This window comes from Panicum hallii, chromosome 1 (genome assembly GCF_002211085.1).
Source record: "Panicum hallii strain FIL2 chromosome 1, PHallii_v3.1, whole genome shotgun sequence".
Lineage (NCBI taxonomy): Eukaryota > Viridiplantae > Streptophyta > Magnoliopsida > Poales > Poaceae > Panicum > Panicum hallii.
Window position 1 is genome coordinate 51964795 of NC_038042.1, and position 25522 is coordinate 51990316.

General features: G+C 50.1%; 2 protein-coding genes and 2 long non-coding RNA genes across 7 annotated transcripts; 1 reads left to right on the forward strand and 3 right to left on the reverse strand.

The window, feature by feature from the left end:
* Positions 1-952: 952 nt before the first annotated feature.
* On the reverse strand, positions 953-3691 carry LOC112902284. Its single transcript, XM_025971282.1, has 7 exons — positions 3321-3691; positions 2670-3243; positions 2424-2543; positions 2239-2310; positions 2062-2127; positions 1599-1637; positions 953-1485 (listed from the first exon to the last, which is right to left on the reverse strand). Exons 1-7 carry the CDS (start codon positions 3689-3691, stop codon positions 1303-1305), a joined length of 1425 nt encoding a protein of 474 aa, XP_025827067.1. The 3' UTR covers positions 953-1302.
* A 649-nt stretch (positions 3692-4340) lies between these two features.
* Positions 4341-5306, reverse strand: LOC112901004. The gene is made up of 2 exons (XR_003230236.1): positions 4809-5306; positions 4341-4710 (listed from the first exon to the last, which is right to left on the reverse strand). It is a non-coding gene; the product is annotated as an uncharacterized LOC112901004 (long non-coding RNA).
* Positions 5307-5540: 234 nt separating this feature from the next.
* Positions 5541-8729, reverse strand: LOC112901055. 2 transcript variants are annotated; one of them, XR_003230241.1, is made up of 3 exons: positions 8319-8729; positions 7758-7874; positions 5541-5589 (listed from the first exon to the last, which is right to left on the reverse strand). It is a non-coding gene; the product is annotated as an uncharacterized LOC112901055 (long non-coding RNA). The 2 variants fall into 2 exon arrangements; XR_003230247.1 differs by lacking the exon at positions 5541-5589 and adding an exon at positions 6063-6214.
* Positions 8730-14410: 5681 nt separating this feature from the next.
* LOC112886302 (protein indeterminate-domain 4, chloroplastic-like) lies at positions 14411-21871 on the forward strand. 3 transcript variants are annotated; one of them, XM_025952176.1, is made up of 5 exons: positions 14411-14655; positions 14867-14939; positions 15152-15491; positions 16533-16932; positions 20209-21871. In XM_025952176.1, exons 3-5 carry the CDS (start codon positions 15275-15277, stop codon positions 21338-21340), a joined length of 1749 nt encoding a protein of 582 aa, XP_025807961.1. In that variant the 5' UTR covers positions 14411-14655; positions 14867-14939; positions 15152-15274; the 3' UTR covers positions 21341-21871. The 3 variants fall into 3 exon arrangements, with proteins under 3 accessions (XP_025807961.1, XP_025807955.1, XP_025807969.1); XM_025952170.1 differs by having other exon boundaries at positions 14867-14935; XM_025952184.1 differs by lacking the exon at positions 14867-14939.
* The last annotated feature ends 3651 nt before the right edge of the window (positions 21872-25522 follow it).

The window sequence follows — 25522 nt, forward strand, 5'->3', positions numbered from 1 at the left end:
AGGAGCATTGGAGGATGGGCGGCGACGAGCTAGCTGGGCAGGGTAAGACCCTCGGTGGGCAGTACCGGCCGTAGGGGCGAGGACGCCGACCTTGTTAGGAATAGCGGGGGTCCCACTTGTTAGGAATAGCGGGGGTCAAGGGGGTGAGGACGGGTGGCGCGGCCGTTGCAGCGGCAGCCACTGGTCGGGAGGAGGAAGAAGGAGGCACGAAAGGAGGCAGCATGGTAAGAGGGCCTCTAATCTATCACCCTTATCCAGTTTCCTATAGCTGCATAGGAATCCCCGCTGGGAGACGGCGTGGGGCTGTAGAACAAGGCTAGGGGCCGGGCGTTCCTTGCGGTCTTCGGGTGCCACTTCGCCATCGAGTCCTGCGCCATGGCTTTCACGGTTTCTACTTTCTAGTAGCGTGCTAAATGGTAAATGCAGAGAACCTCGACCGAGGCATGTACTTCGCCTGTCCGCCGTGGCGACGAAGGACGTCGCAGTCATCCCCGCGACGTCCTCCTGGCCTGGTCTGCAGGCCGCGATGCAGATCTCTCTGGACCTTGGAGCGAGGAGACGGTGCTTCGCACGCTGTTGCGCCGCGGCCGCAGCTAGCGTCCACTTCGGTACGGCGTACACGCACGTCTTCTCCGCACTGCAGCTGTGTTACTTTTCGACACACACAAGGTCTTGCGTTGCCTCTACGGCCGACCTGACCTGCGATGCTGCGGCCTGCGGGCATCCCGGTGGCGTGCACGGTCGGTGCAGTGGTGGCCTTCAGCTGGCTGCGTCGTTCGTTCCGAGCTTTCTAGCGTTGGCATCGCGCGCTTGGCTTCTAGACCTGGAACTGGAACGCGCGCGCCCGTGTATGAGACTGCTTTTCCGCGCGTGTAAACTCTGTACACTGCACGCATGGGGGCATTGGAGCTGCAGGAGGAAGGTAGGTTGATGCAACAGTGTAGTCAAGATGTCTGAGATCCTATAAATTCTGTATTAACTAACAGCCACTAGTTCATCAAACAACAAACAAAGAAACTTGAGGCTAATTCTGCTGCTGTGGTGGAACATCGTTACGGATGTGAGCAGCTAAGGTGGACGCCGATTAATTCAGATGATTTCTTCAGCGCTAGCTAGTACAAATCAACAAACACAAACGCTGCAAACTAAACCAAATTAACAAACCCGTGCGTACTAGCTAGAACCACAAGCACCGTAATTAAGCAGAGATCAACTGGGGTCGTCCCTACGCGACTCCGAGAGCAGAGCCACTGATGATCAGTAAGCAACTCTTCAGCTACTAGCAGGCAGGCGCTCGAGGTCTCATCGGTACAGGCAGCCCCTGTACGCCGGCGTCCAGTAGTCCATGGCGGTGCCGTCCCGGTAGACCTCCGGGGTCCATGAGACGGGGACCAAGCAGAGGCCCCTGTCCCTCAGGTCGTGCTCCGCCTGAGCCTGATCCCCCTTGCTCGTCTCCGCATGCTCTACCGCCCAAGGAAGGTTACCCTGAAACAAAAGCAACGGCAACTGGGTGAATAATTCTGCAGTCCTTTGGGTATGCATAGCTTCTGCTTCTGGGTAACGACGAGAAGGCATCTGGAACTTTGCTCGATCTGTACCTTGTTCCTGCCCGAGTTCGTGTACGGCTCGCTCAGTAACTGCACGGGGAAAGAAAGCAGGAGATGCGATCAGCTGCATGCGTAGCTCTGCTCAACTGAAAAAAAGAACGAGGGTCCTGGCCGTCCTGCGATTGCGACAGGCACAAAGCTATGCAAGCAGGCACTGTCCTTTTCTCATGTCTCGGTGGTGTGCGTGGGGCACGGCGAGATGAGAACATTCTCTATGTTCTCCTGGGCCATGACTAGGAAGTCCACTGATGGGAAAAAGAAGGGTCCAACTAGGTCAATATCATATGTGGAACCAGCTAGACCGTCGCTGCAACGATTCATTGTACCTCTGAAGATGTGTGTGTATGTTCACTGCTCATCTGTGGTAAAGTTCCTCTTACTTTTCTGGAAGCTTTTATAGTTAGGTCAAAATGTGCAGAGCAATGCGGGGGGTTTGGGGAATGGACTTATTTACCTGCACTTGTTCATGCAAGAACTTGATGTACTTGATCGTCTCAAACAGCACCGACGCTGTATCAGTCTGAAAAATAAGATGAAATTATATATGAAATGGTTAGATTGAGACATTCTTTCGCAGTTTCTCCGCTTGCACAGAGTAAATTTCAGTACAGCATTAACCATATGGGAGTACCTTCCCGAATGGCGAAACGATCTGCTGCAATGCTGTGATCTTCTCTCCTATCTTCACTTTAGGCACTTGTTGCTGCATTTGATTTTTTAAATTTCAAATCATAATTTCGTTGCATTGACACGCGAAATGGAAACTATTTACCATGTTAATTAATTTAGTATCTCAGTTTTCATCTTTGTTGTTACCTTGGGAGGAGATGGTTTAGAGCCCTCCTGCTTCGACTTCTTCACGGTGCTCGTCCTCTCCTCGGACGGCCGCTTCTTCCGGTCACTCGCCGCTCCACTGCCGCTGCTGCTACTCCTTGCCTGCAAGAAACACATGCAGAAACAGTTCACTTCTGCAAAAGAATAGTTCATGAATAGCTGCCAGCGCTCGTAGTTCATTGTCCACTGGCAGTTGGCACAAATAATTACAAGCATTTCATATCTTACCGACACAATATCCTGTTCTTGTTTACTGCTGTCAGGCAGATTGCTGGATCTCAGGTACGGTTGCACCGATGATGTCGATTCTGCGTTTGATCTGTAGCCACTGAAAGAGCTGAGATCCGGCAAGCTCCTCATGCCAAAAGAGCTAGCCTCCATTGCTCGGCCCTCCTGGCAAATCTTGTCAAGTCCTATGCCTGAATAATCCAAACCAGCATGCATGCCAGCACTAGCATTTGAACTCAGCTGCTGAAGAAAGGAAGCCATGGCCGGGGCTGCAAGCTCTTGCTGCTGGTTGCCGCCTTCCTTCATCTGATGGTGGTGGTCGGCGTAGGGGTAGCATGGCGTGCAAGCCGCCATGTTCATCCCCTGGTGCATACCAGTAGTGCCCCCAAATAACAGCGGCGAGCCGCCGGTGGTCTCGTACTTGATCGGTGCAACATCGGAGCCCGCTCCGAGCCGCCCCGACAGCGCCTGCGCGGTGTAGTGACCGGCGGGGACGTCCTCGAACATCTCCTGCGTCACGTTCTTCGACGCGAGCAGGTCGAGGAAGTTCTCCCTGTAGCAAGTGCTGTTGCTTCTGAAATCATCAGAAACCGTCGTGTGTTAACCTACATGATTTTTACAGCAAGAGGGCCGTGCATGTAATACACTCACTGTTCGCCGTGCTGGCTCCATGCATGGACATGGCCATGCTCCGTCGAGGCCGGAAGGCGCAAGTCCGGCGGCGACGAGGCGTCAGTGGCGAAGGCCGAGCCGGAGCCGAGGAGCGCCGCCGTGGTACCGGCGTAGGATGAGCTCCAGGAGGGGAAAGAGGACGCCGACGGGGAGGCGGTCTGCAAGGCCGCCGCATGCGCAGCCTGGTGGTACTCCCACATGGTGGCCGCCGGCGAAGTGGACGACGACGAGCTGCGCCTGCACACGGCCGACGACGAGCCCTGCGCCTGTAGGTCGGTGGCGGCCTCCTGCGGCTGGTGCCGGGGCATGAAATACTGGAGGTGCACGGCGCCGGCTGCGTGCAGGTGCATCGCATGTGTCTACGGATCGAAGGAAGGGGGTGCATGCAATGGGGCCGTGGACCAAAGCTGATTCATGTGGGGGCCTATTTGTAGGGCGCGCTTGGAATATTTTCCGGTGGGGTTTTTGAGGATGATACGCCTGCCGTCGTCAGCATGACGCGAGCATGCGGCAAGACACCATTGAGAATTTTTTATTTTTTATTTATTGGGGCAGGGGGGGGAGGGGGGGGGTCTTTTTGGTTTTCGAATACAAGCACTAGCCAAATTTTAAATAAGTACTCCGATTAGATCGTGTGAGTAATTCTTATGTTACGGTCTCACCACGAGTTTGTTCTTGATAGAATCAAGCGCTAACCATTGCATGATGTAGTTTTTGCTGACATCTCACAGGAAGAATCTAATGTTTCGTAGATGCAGGAGAACGAAGAACGACTTTTAGAGGTACACCGTACACATAACACATCAACTTCATGATGGTTCCAGCACAGTCGCAAACGGCCAGGGTAGAACAGAAGAGAATAAAGCCAAGTTTGAAGCCTCATGATGAGACGGCAGCCATAAACTTGGCAGCCTTCTCTCTGGGACTGTTAGCATACTAGATGATGGACGACTGAGGCCGATGGTCTACGAAAGGTACTTCAGTTCTCATAGCTGATACTACGGACTAAGCGAGGGGTTCCCTCGTGAATATATTCATTGGGATTCAACTCTCAAGCAAAACACCAAAATTGTCCAGTACCTTCTAAAAGAGCTTTGTAACACAACCATCACTCCCTACCAACCGACGTCGACCTTCTCCAGTTGCAAAGAAAACTTCTTTAATTTTTTACCACACGATCTCAAGAATAGAGGAAGTATCCATTAGAATTTTCCTTTTATGCACCATTAGGAGCTAGTCCGAGTGAAGTTCCATCACCATAGATGATAGATGCATGAGCTCTGTTCTCTAACGCAAAGCATCCAGTTCCAGTCCCCATGCCAACCATATTCTTCTCCGAACATGTTGCATTGCCTGCACCAAATGATTCCTGCGAAGATAGATGCTGCTCGTACATTAGTAGGATGTCTTTCAGAGGGTAGGATCTACGCCATTCATGCCGACTTCCGAGTAAAAGGAGCCACTCACCCTTGAGACGTCATATCACGTCACTTTAGAATTCGGGGGTACCCCAATCCCAGCTGACTTTCTCCTCGGCTTTCACTGTGACCAAGTCAGGTGATTTATCATTGCCAAATGAAGCCGCAGGCATCATAACTCAGCTTGAACCGTTAAAGAGGAGAATATTCCTAGACAACAGTCATCAGTGCCACTATGCTTATATAGTCGTCCTGGCACTTGAGTGGGTCAGCCAGCTTGAAAAACTTCGATCATTGACCCTCAGAAAACAAGTCCTCTGTCGTTTACGCGTAGTTCCCTACGCTGTCACTGCACTGCGCCACCTTGCCCTGTTCCTTTTACTTGCTGAGCATTGGAGCAGTGGAAAGGGCTCACCGTAGGGTTGGTGAGGGACGGTGGTGGCGCTGGCAGTGGATGAGGGCAAGGTTTCAGGGCTGCAATCACTTGCTCTCTGACTCCTTTGCGTCACTCTATGTGTGTGAATGCCAGGAAAGCACGGAGCTGCCATCTGAACACAGCAAAATCAACAGCGGGTCAGCTGCGGAAAGGGGAACAGGCAAACAGCATAATATTTTGTTTGCCTTTCCGTAATTGAGGATACCCCATCTCTTGTCAGGCTAGTGGTTTGGCCGGTAACAATGACTTAAACAAATGGACAATTGAGCATATTAATTATGACCGTGCATAACACTCAGTAACAGGACATGTTAACAGAAAGGGAGAAAAAGAAGTAAAACTTGCCTTGAGACACAGAGGGAACCACCCAAGCCACACCTACGTCTTCCTTCTCCTTTTTGTTTAGAAAGAACGAGTTAAGAATATAGGAATATCATGGAGTAATACGGGCTAAGTAAAACATGTAACATGTGACCTTTTTATTAAGAAGTAGTACTCTGCATATTACCACCGAAAAGAAGCTGCACATTCATCTACAGCATGGGATTGACCTACTAATGTAACATCACATTCAAGATCCAAATGGAACTGTTGAGACTGAAACTGCTTAGAAGATGCTGCGGCTGTACATACCTTTTCATGAAGATGAGACTATGAGCAGTCGGCTAGTGTGGCTATTAATCCGATCAAATAATGAAACTTGAATTGAAACACAAACTGGTCACTGGCATAACTCACCACCGATCAGACTCTGGCACGTGGCCACGTAGAAGGGCATATAGTGGACTACAAGCTAAAATCGTGTCCCATCACAAGCAGCATGCCTCAGATAGCCTTTCTTCAAATCAATGATATCCTGGACCACACCCCCCCCCCCCCCCAGATTCCAGAAAAAATGAAGGACAGGCCTGGGACTTATTTAACAAGGGAACTTCAGTGGGAACCAGAATTGCTCATGACACTTGTCAGTATAAGAACATTTGGTCCGCATTCAAATGTCAGAATGATTCACCTCTCATCTGTCAAAATTTTAAAAAATAGAGTACTTTATTTTAGAAATTTTAGACTTGAAAGAGTGGTGGTGGCTTCCCACCAAAAATTACGGTGACATCCACTCAAACTACAAAATCCTTACAAAACTCATCACTGATCACCGCCCTGACCCATAAATATTGGCACTTCTAATAATTGATTAGAGGATGGGGAGGCGTGCACCAATAATACTCAGTTATCTAATTGTCCTCTGGGGTCGGCTACCTGTATTTGGCTTTCTCCTCGACGTAAAGGAATGTTGTGAAAGGGATGGTAGCAACTTTTCAACATGTTCTCGTTTAGCAGGGGATAAACTTAGGACCGCATTGCGTTTGCAATACCGCCAAGGTGTCTCCATTCGTGGTGCAGGACACTCATTCTGCACTCTGCCTAGTTTACTGAGAAAAGCATGTACATGAGCATTTTCCTTCCAAGGCTCAAAGTTAACAGTGTCAATTGGTGATTGAGGGGGTGAGATGTCAACCTAAGTGGGGTGGAAAGTTTTCAACTTGAACTTTGACAGGAGACAGGAAGAATCACCCTCCCTACCCTATCTACATTTACAATATGGTTAAGAAGACAAGTAACAACTACTTCAGGCCCATCACGCCTGCTAATAAAGCTCTGCAAGTGGTAATATTATATGTGCATGAATGACTACATAAGGACCCTTCACCTTTAGGAAAGTTAGAGAGACAAAACAGGGATAGGCAGCATTAAGCACGCGCAGCATATATTCTAATAGAGGAGGAAAAGTGCATCAGGAGGAGGTTCTGTGTACGGTGCACCTAATGGCAGGCGGGTAAAGGAGTATCCTTTGTTTACTCCAAGTTGACCTTCACTGAAATGTGTCAACCACTAGAATAATATAAGATAGAAGCTTGAAGGCAAGGACAGACAGCTTGCTCACGCTCAATTTGAAAGATATCAAGCGTGAAGGTTGCCCACTAGCAAGCCGAATAGGTTGGTGGGTGCTGACAATGATAGGTGAAAATAACATGTACCATTGTACCAATGAGAATTGCTAGGCTCTGTGTTCATTCATATGTGACAAGCTATGGGACGGTTGTAGGTTAATCTTGGACTCTTCTTGAGCCTTTCTCAGTCGTGATATGGGACAGGCAAACATGGTCACCGAGTCAAAGGCGTTGACAACTCCGAACGGGGAGATGATGGTCAAAATGCCAGTCATGTCTCTTGAAATGTTGAGGTGGATATCATCTTACAATATGGTCAGAATAAAAATCAAAGCAGAAGATAGTGGCTTCAGCTCCGTCACCAATCATAGCTCGACAGTGAAAAATTGAAATTGCACTAAAGGACAAAATAGTAATGCATATCCATTATCATAACGGAATTGCCAGTTCCTTAATGCGAACACGATAACACATTCTGGCTATGCTGCTATAATGTTTCATAAAGATCTCTGTCAGCGGGAGCTGATTTAAGCAGTACATAAGTAAGCTGTGTGCACAACTGAAGACCTAAGAAATGAAGTATAATAAAACCAGGTGTTAAGAAAAAAAATACCTGGAGACAGCAGAATGCTACAGCCCAGCTTCTTGCACCTTCTTGAAAGCATATTCAGCAGCCAGAAAATACTCTAAGCATTTCTTAAGATTGGTTCAGTAACTCCTAGAAGTAAAGCTGAACCAGAATTAGATGACGAGGGAAACATCTATCCACTTAACTGGTGTGAGAGGCAGTTTTACCAGCTACACAGCAAATATATTATTTATTCAAGCTATGGGAACATTTAGTTTGGCTAGGGAAAATAACGCTAAGGACATCATCCATAGATGATACGCCGCAAAATGCAACCACGCGAATGATTGCTCAGGTTAGAAAAATATCACGAGGAAAGAACAGTGGCACAGTAAACATCAGCGTGCTTGGAGGCCATGGGAATTACCAGAGTATCTACTTGAACCAAAACCTGATATCTTCATCGTCATTATATATAGAAAGCTATGTTTTGAATATCTAACGCGTGCCAAAATGGAATCTGGTCTAGGGGCTCGCCCAGCCCGGTCTCGAACGAGCAATTGCGTCAGACAACCAAACGGGCATTTACAGATCAGAGCGCCGTACCACACTCGCCGCAGCTGCCGAAGCCTCCTCGCAGCTCACGACGCCCGCGGTTGCCGAGCAAGCGCCCCTTCATTCTGCCGCCGCAGGCGACGAGCGGCGGCTCCGGGAGCAGCCCGATTGAAGGCGGGGTCGCGTCCGAACTGCGTGGATTCCGCGTAACGAAGCTGCTCCGATACGGATCGCACTCCTGCCCTGCGGTGCGGGGGTCTCGCGCGCCCGGGCCCCCCGTGGTCGTGGAGGGTGGCGGCTCTCCTCCGCGGGCGCGGCTCCGGCGCCCCCGCGCGCGCCTTGCAGTTGTGACTCCGGCAGAGGCGCCGGCGGGGATTCCGTCGCTGGCGGCCGGGGCCGTTCTGGACCGCGCAAAAGGCCGCCGCGCCGGGCCTTGCCGAGTCCGGACACCCGCGGACTGGACTCGGCTGCCTGCTAACGCGCGGCTGGGACAGACGCACGGGCTGGACTTGTCTGCCTTGTTAACGCTCGGCTCGTGGGCTCTGCTACGCTGGGCCCTTTCTCCCTACGACGAGTGGCCGGCCTGTGACTCGCCCTGGCCCAGCTAACGCGACAAGCGCCGGAAACGGACGGGAAACCTTCCCCGACTCACGTGACAGGGAGGGGAAGCGATGCACGTAACGACCGTCCTTTTTGGAGCCGCCCTGCCCATTTTTACCTGACACCCACACGTAGCACGTTCACGCCGCTGTAGCCGTAGGCTCCCCCCTCATGCGTCGTACGCGGCCAGCCATCCCCATCCACCTCCCCGTCACGCCAGCCTACCGTCCGCCGCTAGCTAGCGCCCCTAGCTCCCTCGGCCTCGTCGCGCACCGGAGGGGAATAATCTTCGTGCTGCGCTGTGGCGATTAGCGTGGGCCCGTACGTGTACCGGAGAAGTTAGATGGGCTAGGGCCTTCGACCGAGCCGCCCGTGAACCCGCCGGAGTCCGGCCGGACCCCAGGCCCCCCTGTGACCATCTGGCCTTTGTCTTCACGTTCCACGTACGCGAACGTTCTGAGTAGCGTAAAGCCCATCTCTGATGCATCATGAGACGACTCCATTTCCACTTCCGCCTTTCGATCTCTCGGCTGCCGTAACTCTCCTAGTATAAGTGGCTTTACACCACCCGTACGTCAACTAGCGGAACATTTGATCTCAACCGGGTATGCGGATGCAGAGCATCTGCTGGAGCCTGTAGCAGCATGCATGCCGGCCTGGTGATCGCTGAAAAGACTCGCGAGCTAAAAAAGGGCATGGATCATAAACGGTCTAGCATTGTCGCGCGAATCCGTGCCATGTTGTTGTCGGGTCCTTTCTAGGCGATGTATCTATACATAGTAAACAGTAGTGGTGCTTATACTCTACACAACAATAATGGTACGGTACACGCTAGCTAGCACACACCAGTGGCACTCCTCCTGTGTCTGTCGGGTACGGCGAATGCTCACGTACGTACCGGTATACTAGTACTTGCTTGTCGCTGCCGCTCAGACATCAGTGCAGCCGTGTAGGAGCCTAGATTCGTGCACAGTCGAGGTGGTTATGAGCCGGCGCGCGCTCTCTCTTTCGCGCCACTTCATTTAAACCTGGCGCGGCAATGGGCCAGTCCTCCCGTGTCGAGGCGGCCATGGGCCGCGTGGGCAAGACCACTGTTCACGCCTCCGAGAAACCGCCGTGCCGTGAACAGCGGCGGCTAGCCTCGCCTGGCGCGGCGACTGGTCATCGGATTCCTGCGCGCGCGCGCGCCTCGCCGCCGTCGACCGGCAGCTAGCGCGACAGGGCTTTGCTGGCAGCGGCGGCGCTTTCGGGTCCGGCCGCCCGCGCGCGTACGCGCCCGGACCGCCCTGGCCTGCACGTCACGCGAGATCGATGCAAAAGGGAGCGCGGTCGGCCTAGCTCGACGCCATGGACTTGGAGTCGTACGTGCACTGTAGCGACGAGGCAGCTGGGCGAAAGATGTCGGACTCGGACCGGCTCGGTCGGACGACGGTACGTGCTCGGCGCTCATGTGACTTCATCAGCAGAGCCGTTCACGCAAGTACGCGACACTTCAGATTCCTGGTGAAGTCGATGTCACATGTTTAGGACCAGCGTGATTGCGAGCTTTTCTTCCGGCTTTCAAAAATAAATGATGGATTTTATTTTGAAAATACCAACGTAGTATATTTTGACCAATGTCCTTAAAATTTATAGATATTTTTAGTGAATAAAAAATGCAAATACGTTTGTAGTATTTCATAATACATTCACAGCATGTTGGTTTGTATATAAGTTTGTTTTCTGTTTTAATTTTTTGGCCGCATATGTGGCTTGGGCCTAACCATGGCTCTCTATCTTCTCATGTCCGTGTCCGCGGAGAACGCCAACTTTGGAGGAAATGTTGTACCGTCACACGAAAACCATTAAAATCCGGTTCAGAATTAAAATCAAACAGTAGCGTGCCAAGTTTATAAGGAAAAGACAAAGCTAGGCTAAGTAGTTTTCTTTGGAACGAAGAGTTAGAATTTGCAGGGGGTACGAAATATCAAACATGGCTAGTAGAGAAAAAGCAAACCGTTTTATTCAACGGAAAAAGATGCTGAAGATAGAAATCCATCGAGTGCTGTATATCTGTACTAGCTATGAAGCTGATATCTAGTGCGACTGCTGACTGTTGACAAGTTGGCACTTACGGCCACATCGGAGGTGTCAACGACTTTTAGCCTCGAGGGTGACTTCATGGTCCAAGTAGGCTATATATGTGACATGAGAAAAACAAGCGCTTTCTCTTCGGAAGGAAATCCTGGTGTGTGTGTGTGTGTGTGTGTGTAGAAGGTTGTCCAACTTGAACACGCCTTGCTAGCCCAGTAGAAAACGGCTCTGCTCTTCTCTGCTACTAGCATTCCACTGGCCGGGCCCGTGCATGTCAGAAGGATTTCTTGCAAGAGCTGGCAAGAACTAACCGAGCATCACCGACCGGAGTGGCGTGCGGCCATGAGGCGGACGACGGCGACCCATGCATGCACGACCGGCCATCATGGCGAGGACGAGATCGAGCTAGCCCATGCGGGGTTGCGCATGGCTTCCCACTCCAAGCTCCCTGAGAACGGGGACTGCAGGCAGATTCTTATTCCCCTGCTGCTGCCTGTAGGAGGGTGAGGTCACACGCACACCCAGTGTATCCCAATCCCTCGCATCACGCTCATTCCCCGGCTAGCTAGCTTGGCCATCGCACTTGTATTACTGGCATGTGGATGGATCAGCGTGTGATTTGAAGATGGATTAGCTGCATTGCAAACATGAAGCCCCGAATCCTAATAATGTGACTTGCACGCACAGTGACAGTAGTGCTGGGGCGGTAAGCCTCTTCACATTTCGGCAGTTCCCATCAGAGCGAGGAAGCGACCAAAAACGGAGAGAATCTCAGCGTAGACTGGACCCGGCCAGCCGCACGGCGAGATATTCCCCTGCGGCCGCTGCCCCTCGCCGCCCGGTAGAATCCAAAGCGGCCCGGCATGATGCTGCCGCAAGCAGCCAGGCGAGCGAATTCCCTCCTCCCACACGCGAGCAGAACGCTGTCGACTCGCGTCGCCGTGGATCGAATCCATTCATGCGTGTGCCGCTGCCGCCGGACGGGCGCCCCGGCCCCTGCCCCCGCTCATCAACGGCGACGCTGCTCCCATCTTACGACGCTCTGGAAGCACGCATGTACGCTAGTTGTAGACCGAGCTGCATGCGCGTGAGATCACCTTGCACGCTGTCTCTGCTCACCGAACCCAATCCTCACGGCGCAGTGTAGCAGCCGTATCCTTTTCTCTTTCTTTCTTTTTCTTGTGCGGCTAAAGTCCGCAGGTTGTCGGGTTGCTCGGTCTATCGCGGCGCCAAGTGAGACGCGTTTGATCGACCAGCAGGTTATAGAATTCGGCAGCGTTTTTTTTTATATAGTTACGACGACAGCGAGAGGCCACACCACTTGGACTCGGCATCTGACTCGGCTAACGACATGCTGGTGGACGATAACGTGGCCGATTATTGTAGATCGAGTTAACCACCGATCCAACCGGAGCCGTGTTCACGCGCTGCTGCTTTTATTTTGTCCGGACGCTCTCGGTTAAGCGTCCGAATCTGAAGGGCGCGCGAGCTGGAACAGTGATCTTTCCATTCCGGCCAGCACGGTGGGCCTGAGATACCATCATGCTTCCATGGCCGGATTTCCTTTTATCGGTGCACGTGATGAACCAGTACTGCGTGCGCGTCTATCTTCAATCTGTACTCCGCCAGGGCGTCAAGACCCGGGTCAAAGACCACGGCGGCAACAATGGCAGGAGCCGATCGAACTCTAACACTGTGCATGGATCGGAGGAACTGGGCCGACGACATGCGCGCGGTCTCTAGCAAAGATTGCCATGGGGTTGAGCACTCGAGCGTCGTGCAGTGCGGAGTACTACTGCAGCTGCAGACTCCATACAACAGAGGAAGATGTTGAACAAGAGTACGTGCCTGATGATGAGGTGCTTTGCAAAGCAGTCGCCACTGTGTGGAGACGCCAGTCGCCCGGCCGTCCCGTTAAATCCCACGCTTGCAAAAGTCCCACGTTTTTTGTCTCCTCGAGCCTTTGGTAGTACCCCCATCAGACCGTACGCCTGACAGTCTTGCACGCACTCGTATGCAGTGTCGGCCTGTAGTTAAAACTCCATTTTTTTAATTTGTGCGTGTGACTCTCGGCGGGACCTACCTGGTCAGGAGAACGAAGTCGTAGGCGTCCGGTTGTTTGAGCAAGCAAAGGCGTGCATGATCCACTACAGACGCATGCAGGCATAGATACACACACGCTATGTGTGACTGAGTGGTCAAACAGTGTGCATGTCCAGCAAAGCATGCAAGCGTAGTGTCAAGCTGTCAGCACCATTGCAGATATGGATACACGCAGTAATGGACACCACGACTCAACGAGTAAACAAATTAATCGGGACCGCAAGATAACAAAGTACCAACGTACTGAGAGGAACGGCGTCGTCAGTCGTCAGAAAAAAGGACTAGTCTGTAATTATCTGTAACACATACGAGTGACGACGACGGTCTATTGACACTTTACAACTTCTACTAAATATCTCAAATGTACGTGTTCATTATCTTTTGGTTCTTGAGGAATTTTTATATGTTTACCATATAGGTTTTTTCTATGAACAGTTTTATCATGTATATGTTGACAAATAGGCTCATCTGGCTAGGGAACACATGCTGAAAACTTTTTCTGAAATTGTAATTTCAGGAAGATGGAGTGCTACCCTTCAACAAGGGACAATGGTCTGAAAGTTTACCTACCACAATATACCACATTCTTTTTCGAAGGAAAAAACAATATACCACATCACCGTGTAGCAACTCTAGAGGCATTGACAATTTTCTGTCCACTAACCTTAAGATAAGCACTCTTTCTGGTTCCAAATGAAAGTCGTTTAGGATATAACTGGCATGGTCTCCAGTATCAAATTTTAACTTCAAATTTTTGTAATAGTAACTACTTCAAATAGTGAAACTTGTAATTATGAAAGTATTTTACGATAAAATGGAGGTACGCATAATGCACCACCGCAGTTTATAACATATATTTTTTTTATAAAAAACACATTTTCAGATAATAATTGCACTAAATTGCATCATGCAGTAAGCTAAAGCACTCTGCTTTTTAATAGAAAAAAAATGCTTGCGTGCACGTACCACCGTTTTCCTCTCAAAACTGAAAATCCTGCCGCGCGTGTGCGTGCGTGTTGTGTCATGTGCGTGCGCAGCGCGCACACGGGCGCCCGTGTGTGAGTGAGGTGAGCGAGGTGGGTAGGGTAGTAAGCTCCCGCGCGCGGTCGGTGGACCCAAGTCATCAGCCGCTTCGCGACACCGCTCGCTCGCGTGAGCTTTGCAGCGCTCTCCCATCATGGCATCATCTGCGCCCTGTCTCTATTCTCACGTCTCTCTCTTGCTGCTCTCTGAGCTGTACATATATTAAACTTTACTGTTATTTATTCCCTGTAAACTGAGCCCTTGGGAAGGTTGGAAGACCACACAGGTCGACTTCTCTTCAGAAATTTTTTTTGTAGAAAATCGGTTGGTATATACTAGCACAGCAGCATATAGTAGTGTGGAAAGAAGGACGACGGAAAGGAGGGAGGAGAGAGAAAAGTATGACAAGGATGCGAAAGAAATCAGACAACAACCTTCTTAGCCTCCTCCCTATCCTCCTCTCCACTGCTTCTCCTCCTCCTCCTCCTCCCTTGCCATGAGTTAGTTCTACGGTGGCGAGGCCAGCAAGAACCACAGCAAGAGCAAGCAGCAGCTAGTGGCAGCTAGCACTCGGGAAAGAGGGGAGGAGGTATGGACAAGAAACAAAATAGTCATCTCTCCCCTTTTCTCGATCGCTTTGGTTCTTTTATATACGTGTGGATTTTGGTGCTTGCGAGCTTTTGTTTGCTCGCCCTTTTTCTCGCTTGTTTTCGAGCGTAACTGCTTGCCTTGGATTTCCTGCGCGCCTTGTTGTTTTGTTGATCTTGGACGAGCCCTAATCCCTTGTTGGTTTTCCCCAGCTTCCTGTCGATTCCTTTTGGTGCTGTTTCAGATCAATTTGCAGCCACACACACACACATATGAGATAGGTATGTAGCTCTCTTCCTTCTTCAATTTGATCTCGATCTCTTCCTGCACTTTCCTCTTGGTCTTTTCGTCCTCCGATCCTTGCGGGAAAGAGCTAGCTTTCTGGCACCTTCTTGCGCTTGCTTGCTAGCATGATGTGCAGTGTCAATCTGCTTGAGTCTTGCGTGAGTCTGTTCTTGCCATGTCTCAGTTGGAAACTACTGTTTGTTTTGGTGAAGGGGGGATAGGGGAAGATCGACAGCCCTGCAAGTCCAATCCAGAAATAAGGCTAGCTACCGAAAGGGAAAAGATTCCCTTGTTCTTGAGCGGTTAGTTTGTCAAGGACAAATCTGGAGGGGGCGATGGCATCCAATTCATCGGCGGCAGCTGTGGCAGCGCTGTTTGGAATTAGGGATGGCGACCACCAGGAGCAGATTAAGCCGCCGCTGCTCGCGCAGCCGCACCAGCAGCTGCCTCCCGCGCCACTGCTCAGCGCGGCCGCCTCGTCGTCGGCTGCTGGGTCCGCCCAGGCGGCAGCGGCGGCGTCACCGCCAGTGAAGAAGAAGAGAACCCTACCAGGTAATATCCTGTAGCTAGCAAACCTTCTTCAATTCCAGCCATGCATGCATATCTTCTTCCTGTGGATCTTATTAGTTATTGGAATTTGTTGGGGGGCTGTTTAATTTCATCATATATACTAGGGAGTTAGCTAGCTAGCTAGCTCCTCTTCGTTTTCTCTTCTATGGATCTTATCTAGGTTTCTTGGTTCTGAATTTCGGGTTCTTTAGTTAATTTCTTATCGAGTATACTTGCGTTCAGGATTTGTTCTCAGCTGGATTTGAACTACATGAAATGGTCCTAAATTTTTTCGTCAGATCTTCATGCATCCCTGTCTTGCCGTCACCCCGTGTCTAGGAATTTTGTCCACATCTTGATCGATTCGATTCAGAGGACTGGTCGTCACATGTTGCACTTACTAGCTAGTACTTCATTTAAAGCCTGTAGCTAGCCTCACCTGAGTGAATTCTCTTCAATTCAGGTAAAGAGTAGAAGTCGAGAGCACTCAACCATCTCGCCGCTGATTTCACTTTCTATATATATTCCACAAATAAATTCATTCCAAACACCCAGTTCCAAGTGATGATCGGGCACTCATCTTTGAGTTAAACAGCACAGCAGATTTCAGTTTTCTCAAGATTATTCCATGTTGTGTTCGTGAGGTAGCTAGCTGCTGCTTATCCTCTTGACCCTCCTTCGCCACTGTCTCACTCTCTCGAGGTCTTACCTAAACAGATAGAGGCCATGACACGGTCTATGCCAATTCCTTTGTTCGCTATATCTCTTGCTGCAAACGCACGTCCTTCCCTGCTGCTCAAAGTCTCGTGAAAATATTCTCTCCCTCGTTGCCTTATTTTGTCCACATATACCTCCCAAACCAAAAGCTTGCAAGGGAAAACACACACACATATTAATTCTCCAGCTGTGTATATGTAGTAGTATTAACCCCAGAACGCTACCACATACTGCTGGCTCCAACTAACCATCCATTGGCCATTGGCTAGCTAATCATGCATGGATGCCTAGCTAATACAGTAACTTACTCTCCACCACTGCATGCAGACCCTGACGCGGAGGTGATCGCGCTGTCGCCCAAGACGCTGCTGGCGACGAACCGCTTCGTGTGCGAGGTGTGCAACAAGGGTTTCCAGCGGGAGCAGAACCTGCAGCTGCACCGGCGTGGGCACAACCTGCCGTGGAAGCTGAAGCAGAAGGACCCGCTGCAGGCGCAGCGGCGGCGCGTGTACCTGTGCCCGGAGCCGACGTGCGCGCACCACGACCCGTCCCGCGCCCTCGGCGACCTGACGGGGATCAAGAAGCACTTCTGCCGGAAGCACGGCGAGAAGAAGTGGAAGTGCGACAAGTGCTCCAAGCGCTACGCCGTGCAGTCTGACTGGAAGGCGCACTCCAAGGTCTGCGGCACGCGCGAGTACCGCTGCGACTGCGGCACCCTCTTCTCCAGGTACGTCGTGCGTGCCCAATTTCTCTTGTGTTCCATCATATCGATCGTCTCTGCTCGTGTCGTCACCGTCGATCTAGCGCTAGGCCTGCTATATCTGTGGATCGGAGTAGTTAGTAGTGGTACGTGTAGCCAGAGGTGTACGTGTACTCAGCTCGGTCGGTCTCTTCCGATCCATGTCGTCTCTCTGCACGGGGTGTACTATCCAGCAAGTACCATGGCACCCATGCATGCATCAAGTCAAGGCAGCAAGCCTAGTCATTCGCATTAGCTACCGGTTCCGTCCCGTGCGTTCCGGGTGCGAGATCGAACAGGGCATGTCACGCATGGTTCAGACTTGAGCGCGCCATGCATGACATATCAGCATCGGTTTCTGCACTGCATACATGACCGCCCCGGCCGCGTGCTAGCAGCTAGCTGCAAACTGTCCCGTGACATATAAGAAGTACAGCGGCGCTGGCTGCTGCCACGCGCTTTGGCTTCGGTGGACGCGCAAAGAATGTTTAGTGCAGCGTAATTCCGGCTTAGGGTTTTGTCTCGGCGCGTGCCAACAACTACTTTTGTTTGTGTTGTGCCCGTGGGGGAGAGAGGGGGGGGGGGGGGGGGGGTAGGGCACAGGCCGCCAGGCAGGCAACTGCATGCACGTGAAGTGGCCATTGTCCCATTGTACTCTCCTACAAGCCACTAGTAGATGCGAATGTCTCGAAAAGTTTCTCTTCCATGCTAGCCCACCATCAAGCATCCGAGCCCTGATTGCTTAAAAAGCCAAGACAGGGGCACAATAATCTCCACACTGCATACGAAGAAGTAGCAAAACATGCACTCTCCCAGGCTCCCAGCAGTAGCTAGCGTCATGTTCTACTCGATCGATCGGTTGCGTCGTGCCGTGCCATGTCAACTAGCTAGCGTAGCCCTGGCCGGCCTGTCCGCACATGAGCTGGCTAGCTAGATGCCGTGCAGGGCGCCAGGGCCATCCGTTGGTCGTGTCAGGCAGCCAGGCCGCGCCAGGCTCGCAGTTCAGTCACAGTTTTTTTTTCCTTTGGGGTACACGGTACTGGGCGATCCATGCCCGTCCAGGCCCTCACATCCCTTCAGAGTTCACATGCGCTGCAAACTTTCAGGAGCAACAAGCAGCTAGCAGGCAGAGTAGATCCGCGCGCACTCATCAGGCGCGCACATTGATGGAATCGGGCTGCCGGCCGGCCGGCCGGGCGAGTGGTCACCACAGCCTTTCACTAGTTTGGCATGAATCTACCTGATGGGAAGCGAGCATATATGGAATGCATTAACAGAAGCTGCGATCTAGTGATTGGGGTTGGGCCGGGGCATCATATCCGTCCTCTCTTGCATCAATAATTTTGGGGGCCGGGGGCCTTAGCTAGCCGCTGGGAATATACGTAGGGTTTGTTTTCGCGTGGGTGTTTTTCCCGCAGGAAAAGCATCTCTGCACATTATTGTGTGAGACATGCGGTATCCTAGCCGTTCGAAGTACTTCAAGATTGGTGCGAGGGCATTGTATATGCTTAGTTAGAAAATTGACGTATGCATATTTGACGTTCATGTGTCCGTAAATGTACAAGCACAAAAACCTATTGTCTCCTTTAGCTTTCTTCTTCTTGGAGCGCCTTCTTTGGTTTCTTGGAAAGTGACCTGTTGCTGCGCGCGAAGCTTTCTGATGTCTCTTGGTGACTCTACGCTCGCCCATGGCAATCTCCAATGTCAACTCGTGCAATGTTTCCCTCTGCCTTTTCCTCTTGGAAGCTTGCCGCTATTAGGAACCTGCTATCAGTTATAGCATGACAACCTACCTGCTACTCCCACTTTTTCCTCTTTGATTGATGGCATGAGTTTATGGGATCTCGAGCTGGGATCGAGTGTGACACAAGTGAACAAAGTTCAAGTGAGGATTAAAAGAGCTGGAAGTGTTTTTAGACCCTATTTGGATCCATTAATACTAATAGTTACCTAGCTAATACTACCAACTATTAGTTTGGCTAACTAGCAGGGGGCTGGTTGGATACGTCTACCAATAGGTGGTCGGCTTGCTGTTTGTTTGTGAAAAATGTCTACAAGCTATGAGCACCTGTTAGCAACCTACAACCAGCTAATGATTAATTAGTTAGCAGGAGGACTACACATAATTAGCAGGTCTATTAGCAGACTTATTTGGCGGTCTGGTTGACCTGGCTTGCTAATTTTAGCTGCTAACTATTCGTACTAATGAATCAAAACATGACATTAGTAAACACATTCTCAAGACTTTTCGTAATAAACGAAACATTGTGAAATGGCAACTACAGATAAAACCTATATATACGTAAAAATAGAGGGATCTATGTCCATGCTACTTGAGAGTATGTATGACGACGAATGACGTGAATATGGTGCAGATTCATCTCATACATACTCTACTTTAATGGTCATTGAAGTTTCTTTTTAAAAAAATCAGGTTACACTTCTAATATACCCATGCAAAATTAAGAACAAATAGACTCAATTACACACTCGCATGATATTAAAAGAAGATAAATACAAGGTGTATTGTTTTTTCGAAAAAAAGAAATGCACTTTTCTTGTGAGGAAACATGGTTCCACTTTATGTTGATCACTTTACACACTATTATATTATACCTCAAAATTGAAATTAGTTGGTTCTTGAAATTTTGCAAGGGTGCATAGCGTGCCATATATATACAGTCGATATATTATTTTAAAGACTTCTAAGTTTGGTTTTAGATTGATTTGCACCATTAATTTTCACTAGAAAAAGGCTATTTTGACCATAGAGTAGTACAGTAACTTAGAGAGTTCAACATCAGTACCTTCTTTCAAAAAAAACATCAGTATCTGAAAACTGCTGTTTGCATTGCCGATTGGTTTGATGCAAATTATGAAATTTTCCACAACTTTCTCTAGGTTTTTGTCGTTTTCTGTTGGCGAAGAGACAATTCTCCCTTTCGCGTTACAGTGCGGATTAGCGTAACCTAGCAGCAATCTCTCTCTCTTTCTCTCTCTTTCTCTACACCTCTTAATTTGTACGGATTGTATGACACCTAGAAAATTCTGCACATGAACGACTTCACATGCGTGCGTGCTTTCACTGTGACGCTGTCCTTCTTCTTGTCGTGCTACCATTTCACGTGCAAACTTTCGTTTGGTTTTTGCACGTCACAAGCGCAAATTGCTAGATCCGTGGACACATATTGCCTCGTGATCCCAATGTTACTGACTTGTCAATCACATGCATGCACACGTGATTGCATGCATCCATCCATGCAGGAGGGACAGCTTCATCACCCACAGGGCTTTCTGCGACGCCCTCGCGCAGGAGAGCGCCCGCCTCCCGCCGCCCGGCCTCACCGCCAGTCACCTCTACGGCGCCAGCAGCGCGGCCAACATGGCGCTCAGCCTCTCGCAGGTCGGTTCCCACCTCGCATCCACCCTCGGCGGGGACGCGCACGGCCACCATCATCAGGACCTCCTCCGCCTAGGCGGCGCAGTCAACCGCTTCGATCATCTGCTGGGGCCGTCCAGTGCCTCCGCGTTCCGACCTCTGCCGCCTCCACCACCGTCGGCGTTCCTCATGGGCGCGCCGCAGGAGTTCGGCGACGGCGACGGCACTGGGTCCCACGCGTTCTTGTCGCAGGGCAAGCCGTTCCAAGGCCTCATGCATCTGCCGGATCTCCAAGGTAACGGCGCCGGTGGTCCGTCGGCTTCGTCGGCTCCGGGTCTCTTCAACCTGGGCTACATCGCAAACAGCGCAAACAGCTCAGGTACTTCCAGTCATGGCCATGCAAGCCAGGGGCACCTGACAAGTGACCAGTTCAGTGAAGGAGGAGGTGGCGGCGGTGGCGGCGGCTCTGAGACATCAGCTGCGATGCTTTTCAGCGGCGGAGGGAGCTTTGCCGGAGGTGACCACCAAGTTGCTCCTGGCGGGATGTACAATGACCAGGCCGTGATGCTGCCGCAGATGTCCGCGACGGCGCTGCTGCAGAAGGCGTCGCAGATGCGCTCCAGCTCGAGCGCGCACGGCGGCGCGGCCGTGTTTGGGGGCCTCGTGGGCTCGTCTGCGCCCTCCGCTGCCCATGGCCGGGCGCCCATGCTCGACCAGAGCCAGATGCACCTGCAGAGCCTGATGAACTCGCTGGCCGCCGGCGGCATGTTTGGCGGCGCCAACAGTGGCAGCATGATTGACCCGAGGATGTACGACATGGATCAAGATGTGAAGTTTAGCCAGGGCCGTGGTGGCGCTGAGATGACTCGCGACTTCCTTGGCGTCGGTGGCGGTGGCGTCATGAGGGGGATGCCGGTGGCGAGAGGGGATCACCATGACGGCGCCGGTGACATGAGCTCCTTGGAGGCCGAGATGAAGTCGGCCTCGTCGTCCTTCACTGGAGGCAGGATGCAATAATCTTCTCCTTGCATAGTGAGCGAGTCCTCAGCAACCTGGCATGCATGCAAGGTGTTGTACTGAATCTGTTACCACAGGTTGTTATAGTGTACACTGCACAATGCATGGGAATAGTATAAGGTCGACTGCATCCCATGCAAAAAAGGATGAAGACAGGGTTTGAACCTTGAAGGCATGCATGCTGAGCAAGGGGCTTCTTTGCTACTAATCCAAGAGATTAGATCAAGTAGAACCACGAGATGATCTGATTGGAGCATGCTTGGTGGTGGTAATTCATGTCTCAAATGTTTGGTTGTTTTTGCTATATGTAATTGGGTTAATTATACTGGAGGAGATAGTATTTAGCAATAATGCTGTAGCAGCTAGGTTAGTATTGGCTTATTGGGGGTGATAAGATTCACGCCTCCCAACTGTCTTCTCTTTGTTGTTCTTTCTTCTGCAGCGCTTTTAATTTGGAGCAAAAACATTGTTCTTTTCAAGGCAGTTAATAATCACACCTCAGCCATGTAGCCACATATAGCACTGTTGATATATGCTCAAGTGTGCAGAATGTTAATTTCTTTTCTCGAGTATAGCGTATATTTGCTTATTAGTGTACGAGCCAGAAAGGAAATTGATTAGCTGCTTATCTGGTAGGTGGTAGCCGATTGTAACGGCGCCAAGTCTTGTTTTTGAATGTCTAATATTGATGCTATATATAGTTGTACGTACATATATGACATTACTCTGCTATTAGATTCAAACATTTTCTGGGCGACAGGAAGTGACTACGAATTCCTTTCATTCGTTACAGCCATTAATAAACCATTTCAAAAAGAAAGGCAGCGCCCTTAAACCATCAGAAATCCCACACTGGAGAAGTAAATCCTCGTTTTATTTAATTTATATTATAGGTCGTTGCAAGTAATCTTTGGTAATTTAGATGTAGATTTAGGGGATACATTAAATTGTTTCTGGCAAAGGAGGTTAAGTCACGTATAGATTTTGGGGTCACTTGCTTTAGACTATTTTTTTATAAAAAAACATAGACGGATAAATTTTTTTGTTGAGTAAAATACGCCCGGGTTAAACTTTTTATGCATCTTCACCCAAATGAACATATGGGTCCCAACACTTTTCTCATGATCCACTTCAAGTGCTCTGAAGGTCCAATTATGGATATAGATTGTCACTCGGAAGTCGGAATGAAAATAAACCACATAATATGTTTAATGACCCTGAGTGCACTTTAGTTTACCCATTTATAATAAAACAGAATAGATCTCGAGTATATGTATTATTATCAGTGATGATTAGAGTCAAGAATTAATGGTTGGATGTTACTAGTTTTCGTAGGAATGTCTGTATTTATTTCATCTTTTTCTATCATAAGGATTAGCATGAATGTTCCAAATTGGATGCTCTAAGTAGTAAAAAAAACAGAGTAAATCTCTAGCATATCTTTTTTCTATCATAAGAGTAATAGTAAAGTAGTACTGTTACAGTTGAAAAACAACCCTTTGTTATGGAGTAGCATAGTTATCAAGGAAAAAACAAGGTGAAGACTGCGGCGGGCAGTAACTAACGGCCGTCCCGGCCTGTCGGGTAATCAGCATGAGAAAACCTCCGGTGTCAGTAACTGTTGATGCAGTTAGCTGGAAACAGTGCAAAGTCTCCGCTCAACATTCGCATTGCTGTTCTCTGACGTACAGCTGCTGATGATTGTGATTTGCAAGATTGCGTGCATTCATTGCACGTATGAAGAAGCAACCACCCGCTGGCGCCGTGTTGTGCACGGTGCGCATGCGTATGTATGGCCGGGCAGGCCATGTTGACAGGGACGTTTCTTCCCTGCGCCGGCCGGGCGCGCGGCGACGGGATATCTATTTGTCGTCTTGCACTGCACGGGTCGTTCTCGGTTCCCCGTTGGCGGTTGGTACGGCTGAGCTTTCACCAGGGGTACGTTCAGGTTCAACACTCTCAGCAGAGAGATTCGCTCGTTCTCCTCCTGATGGTTGTCCTTAGAATTCCGTTCGGCACCCTCGTTGTTGAAAAGCGGTTGCCACCCTCGTTCAGCTTTCGCCAGCCTCGACGCTTCCGTCAGCAGTACAGTGCTCCGGAATCTATGCCCACGCAACGAACGAACGACAGTCAGTCAGATGGCGACGTCACGACGCCACAGGCCAGGCAGAGACCAATGCAACAACCGGAGACTCTCCTCTGCACTGTGCACACGCGTGCTGTGAGAATAGATAGTATCTAGGGGCGGATCACAGGGGGCTAGGGATACCCTAGTACCTCCCTAAAAAAATCAATGGATACCCCTCTAACCCTCTAAACCCCGTTCACTTTTGAAACAAAGAATGAATAAGAAAATGGGAGGAAAAAGAAGAGAAGGGTAAGAAGAAGTGAGAGAGATAAGCCCCTCATCATTTAGCTGCTGGGTTCGCCACCGATAGTTGATAGTATCTCGACTCGATTGGAGGAACAGATGGAGGGGGACGAGACGTGGTTGTCTACGGTTTGTCCGTAGCGTCGTCGCCGGGCGTGTTCGGTGGGGCTCATCTGTGCCTGTGCGGCCGCGGCATGAACCTTCGTTCGCCCTCCGTACCGGTGGTGGCGTGTTACGTCGTGACGTGTAGCTAGCACAGTGATAACACATCGCTTGCGGTCACGGGTGCTAGGCTAGCTAGCGCTCCTGCTCCGGGGGGCTTGGGCCGGCCGATGATTAGCTTTTTTTTGGCAGCGGCTGCAATCATGGCGCGGTGTTCCGCCGTTAGGCTGGGCTGCTAGCTGTGCGATGATCATGTTCCTATCATATGCATAGCGTCTTTACTTAATTTTTCATCGTGGAAATTAGATAAAGGCGTGTACGTGTTATGGCTTTGGAGACTATGGTGGTCTTGTGTTCACTGTTCACACGTAGTCGCAGGCGCCGGCGTGCAGAGGTAGTGCTGAGGACTATGGTGTTCGCCGGTGTGGCAGTGTGCTCTTGGTACTTGGTCGTAGCTAGGGGCCTGCTGCGTATAATAGCAAAGTATTAGGGGTGTTTGGCAGAGAGGCTCTGCTGCAGGAGCCGGAGCCGTTTTGAAGAAGCCACAAAACTGTGACTCCTCCAAAATAGCTTCTCTATTTTCCACAAAAAACAGTTTCTCATACAAAACGTATGGTAGGGATCCTCTGGAGGAGCCGGAGCTGGATCCGGTAGAAGCCCTACGAAACAGGAAGCAATTATAGAGCCAGCAAGGTGGGCGGGGGAGAGAGAGAAAAATCAGTGCCGGTGGAGAGAGACAGTGGCGGAGCTACAGGATCAAGGGCTAGGGGGACTTTCTTTTTTTTCTTCTTCCTCCTCCCTCCTCTTCTTCCTTCTTCTTCCTCCTCCTCTCCTTCTTTCTTCTTCCTCAAAATTTTCTTTTTCCTTCTTCTTCCTTCCTCTTCCTTCTCAAAATTTATAGAGAAACTTCCATAAGAACCAGTGTGGTAGAAGGGGCTCGAGCCCGCTGCAACCCCTGGATCCGCCCCCTGGAGAGAGAGAAAAGCGGATGCGCGCGGACCTCCCATTCGCTATGCTGCTGCTGCGCTCGCTGTTGCATTAAATGCTCTCCACGCTGGCGTTTATTCAAGCCGGCGTCAGGCTGAACCATAAGCCTTGCTCTAAGCAGTAGAACGCACTGTCTCTGAGGCATTTGATAGAAAATTGTCGTGTAACAAACTATTTTCTTCTATAATACAAATTTAAGCTGCACGGTTTTTTAGCACATTTGAGAGAAAACAATAGGGGAAGTAGACAACGATTCATCATAGACAATTTTTATTGTTCTTTTCCAGCATTGCTATACAACGATTATTATAATCTAAAATCTTAGCACAATTATACCAGACTCATCAAACATAATTTTTCTTGCCAGAAATATTTTTTATTTTTCCATGAAACAAAGCGAAACAATTCTACATCGGTACACTTCTCCTATTGGCTAGGAACAATTTTTTATTCAACTATATTTTTTTAAGTTGTTCTCTAAAACCATTTTTAAAATGCATGGTTTGCAAGTGGAATTCCTTTGCTGGTGTTGGAGGAAATATAGCTCCGTGCTTGCCGTGTATCACTAGGCGGCCCACCATAGCAGCTGGTAACCTGGGTCACTAAGGCGGATCGGCAAACACATCGAAACAGCACACGCACACGGGCTCTGGCAGCTCAGC

What these genes read in the sequence shown, in the direction of transcription:
- LOC112902284 (XM_025971282.1), bottom strand. Translation starts at nt 3,691, where the DNA reads ATGCACCTGCACGCAGCCGGCGCCGTGCACCTCCAGTATTTCATGCCC. An exon ending in TGGAGCCAGCACGGCGAACA is followed by an intron (nt 3,244 to 3,320) that starts GTGAGTGTATTA and finishes TGATGATTTCAG; the next exon opens with AAGCAACAGCACTTGCTACA. An exon ending in TCTTGCATGAACAAGTGCAG is followed by an intron (nt 1,638 to 2,061) that starts GTAAATAAGTCC and finishes TTCCCCGTGCAG; the next exon opens with TTACTGAGCGAGCCGTACAC.
- LOC112886302 (XM_025952176.1), top strand. Translation starts at nt 15,275, where the DNA reads ATGGCATCCAATTCATCGGCGGCAGCTGTGGCAGCGCTGTTTGGAATT. An exon ending in GAAGAAGAGAACCCTACCAG is followed by an intron (nt 15,492 to 16,532) that starts GTAATATCCTGT and finishes CACTGCATGCAG; the next exon opens with ACCCTGACGCGGAGGTGATC. An exon ending in TGCGGCACCCTCTTCTCCAG is followed by an intron (nt 16,933 to 20,208) that starts GTACGTCGTGCG and finishes CCATCCATGCAG; the next exon opens with GAGGGACAGCTTCATCACCC.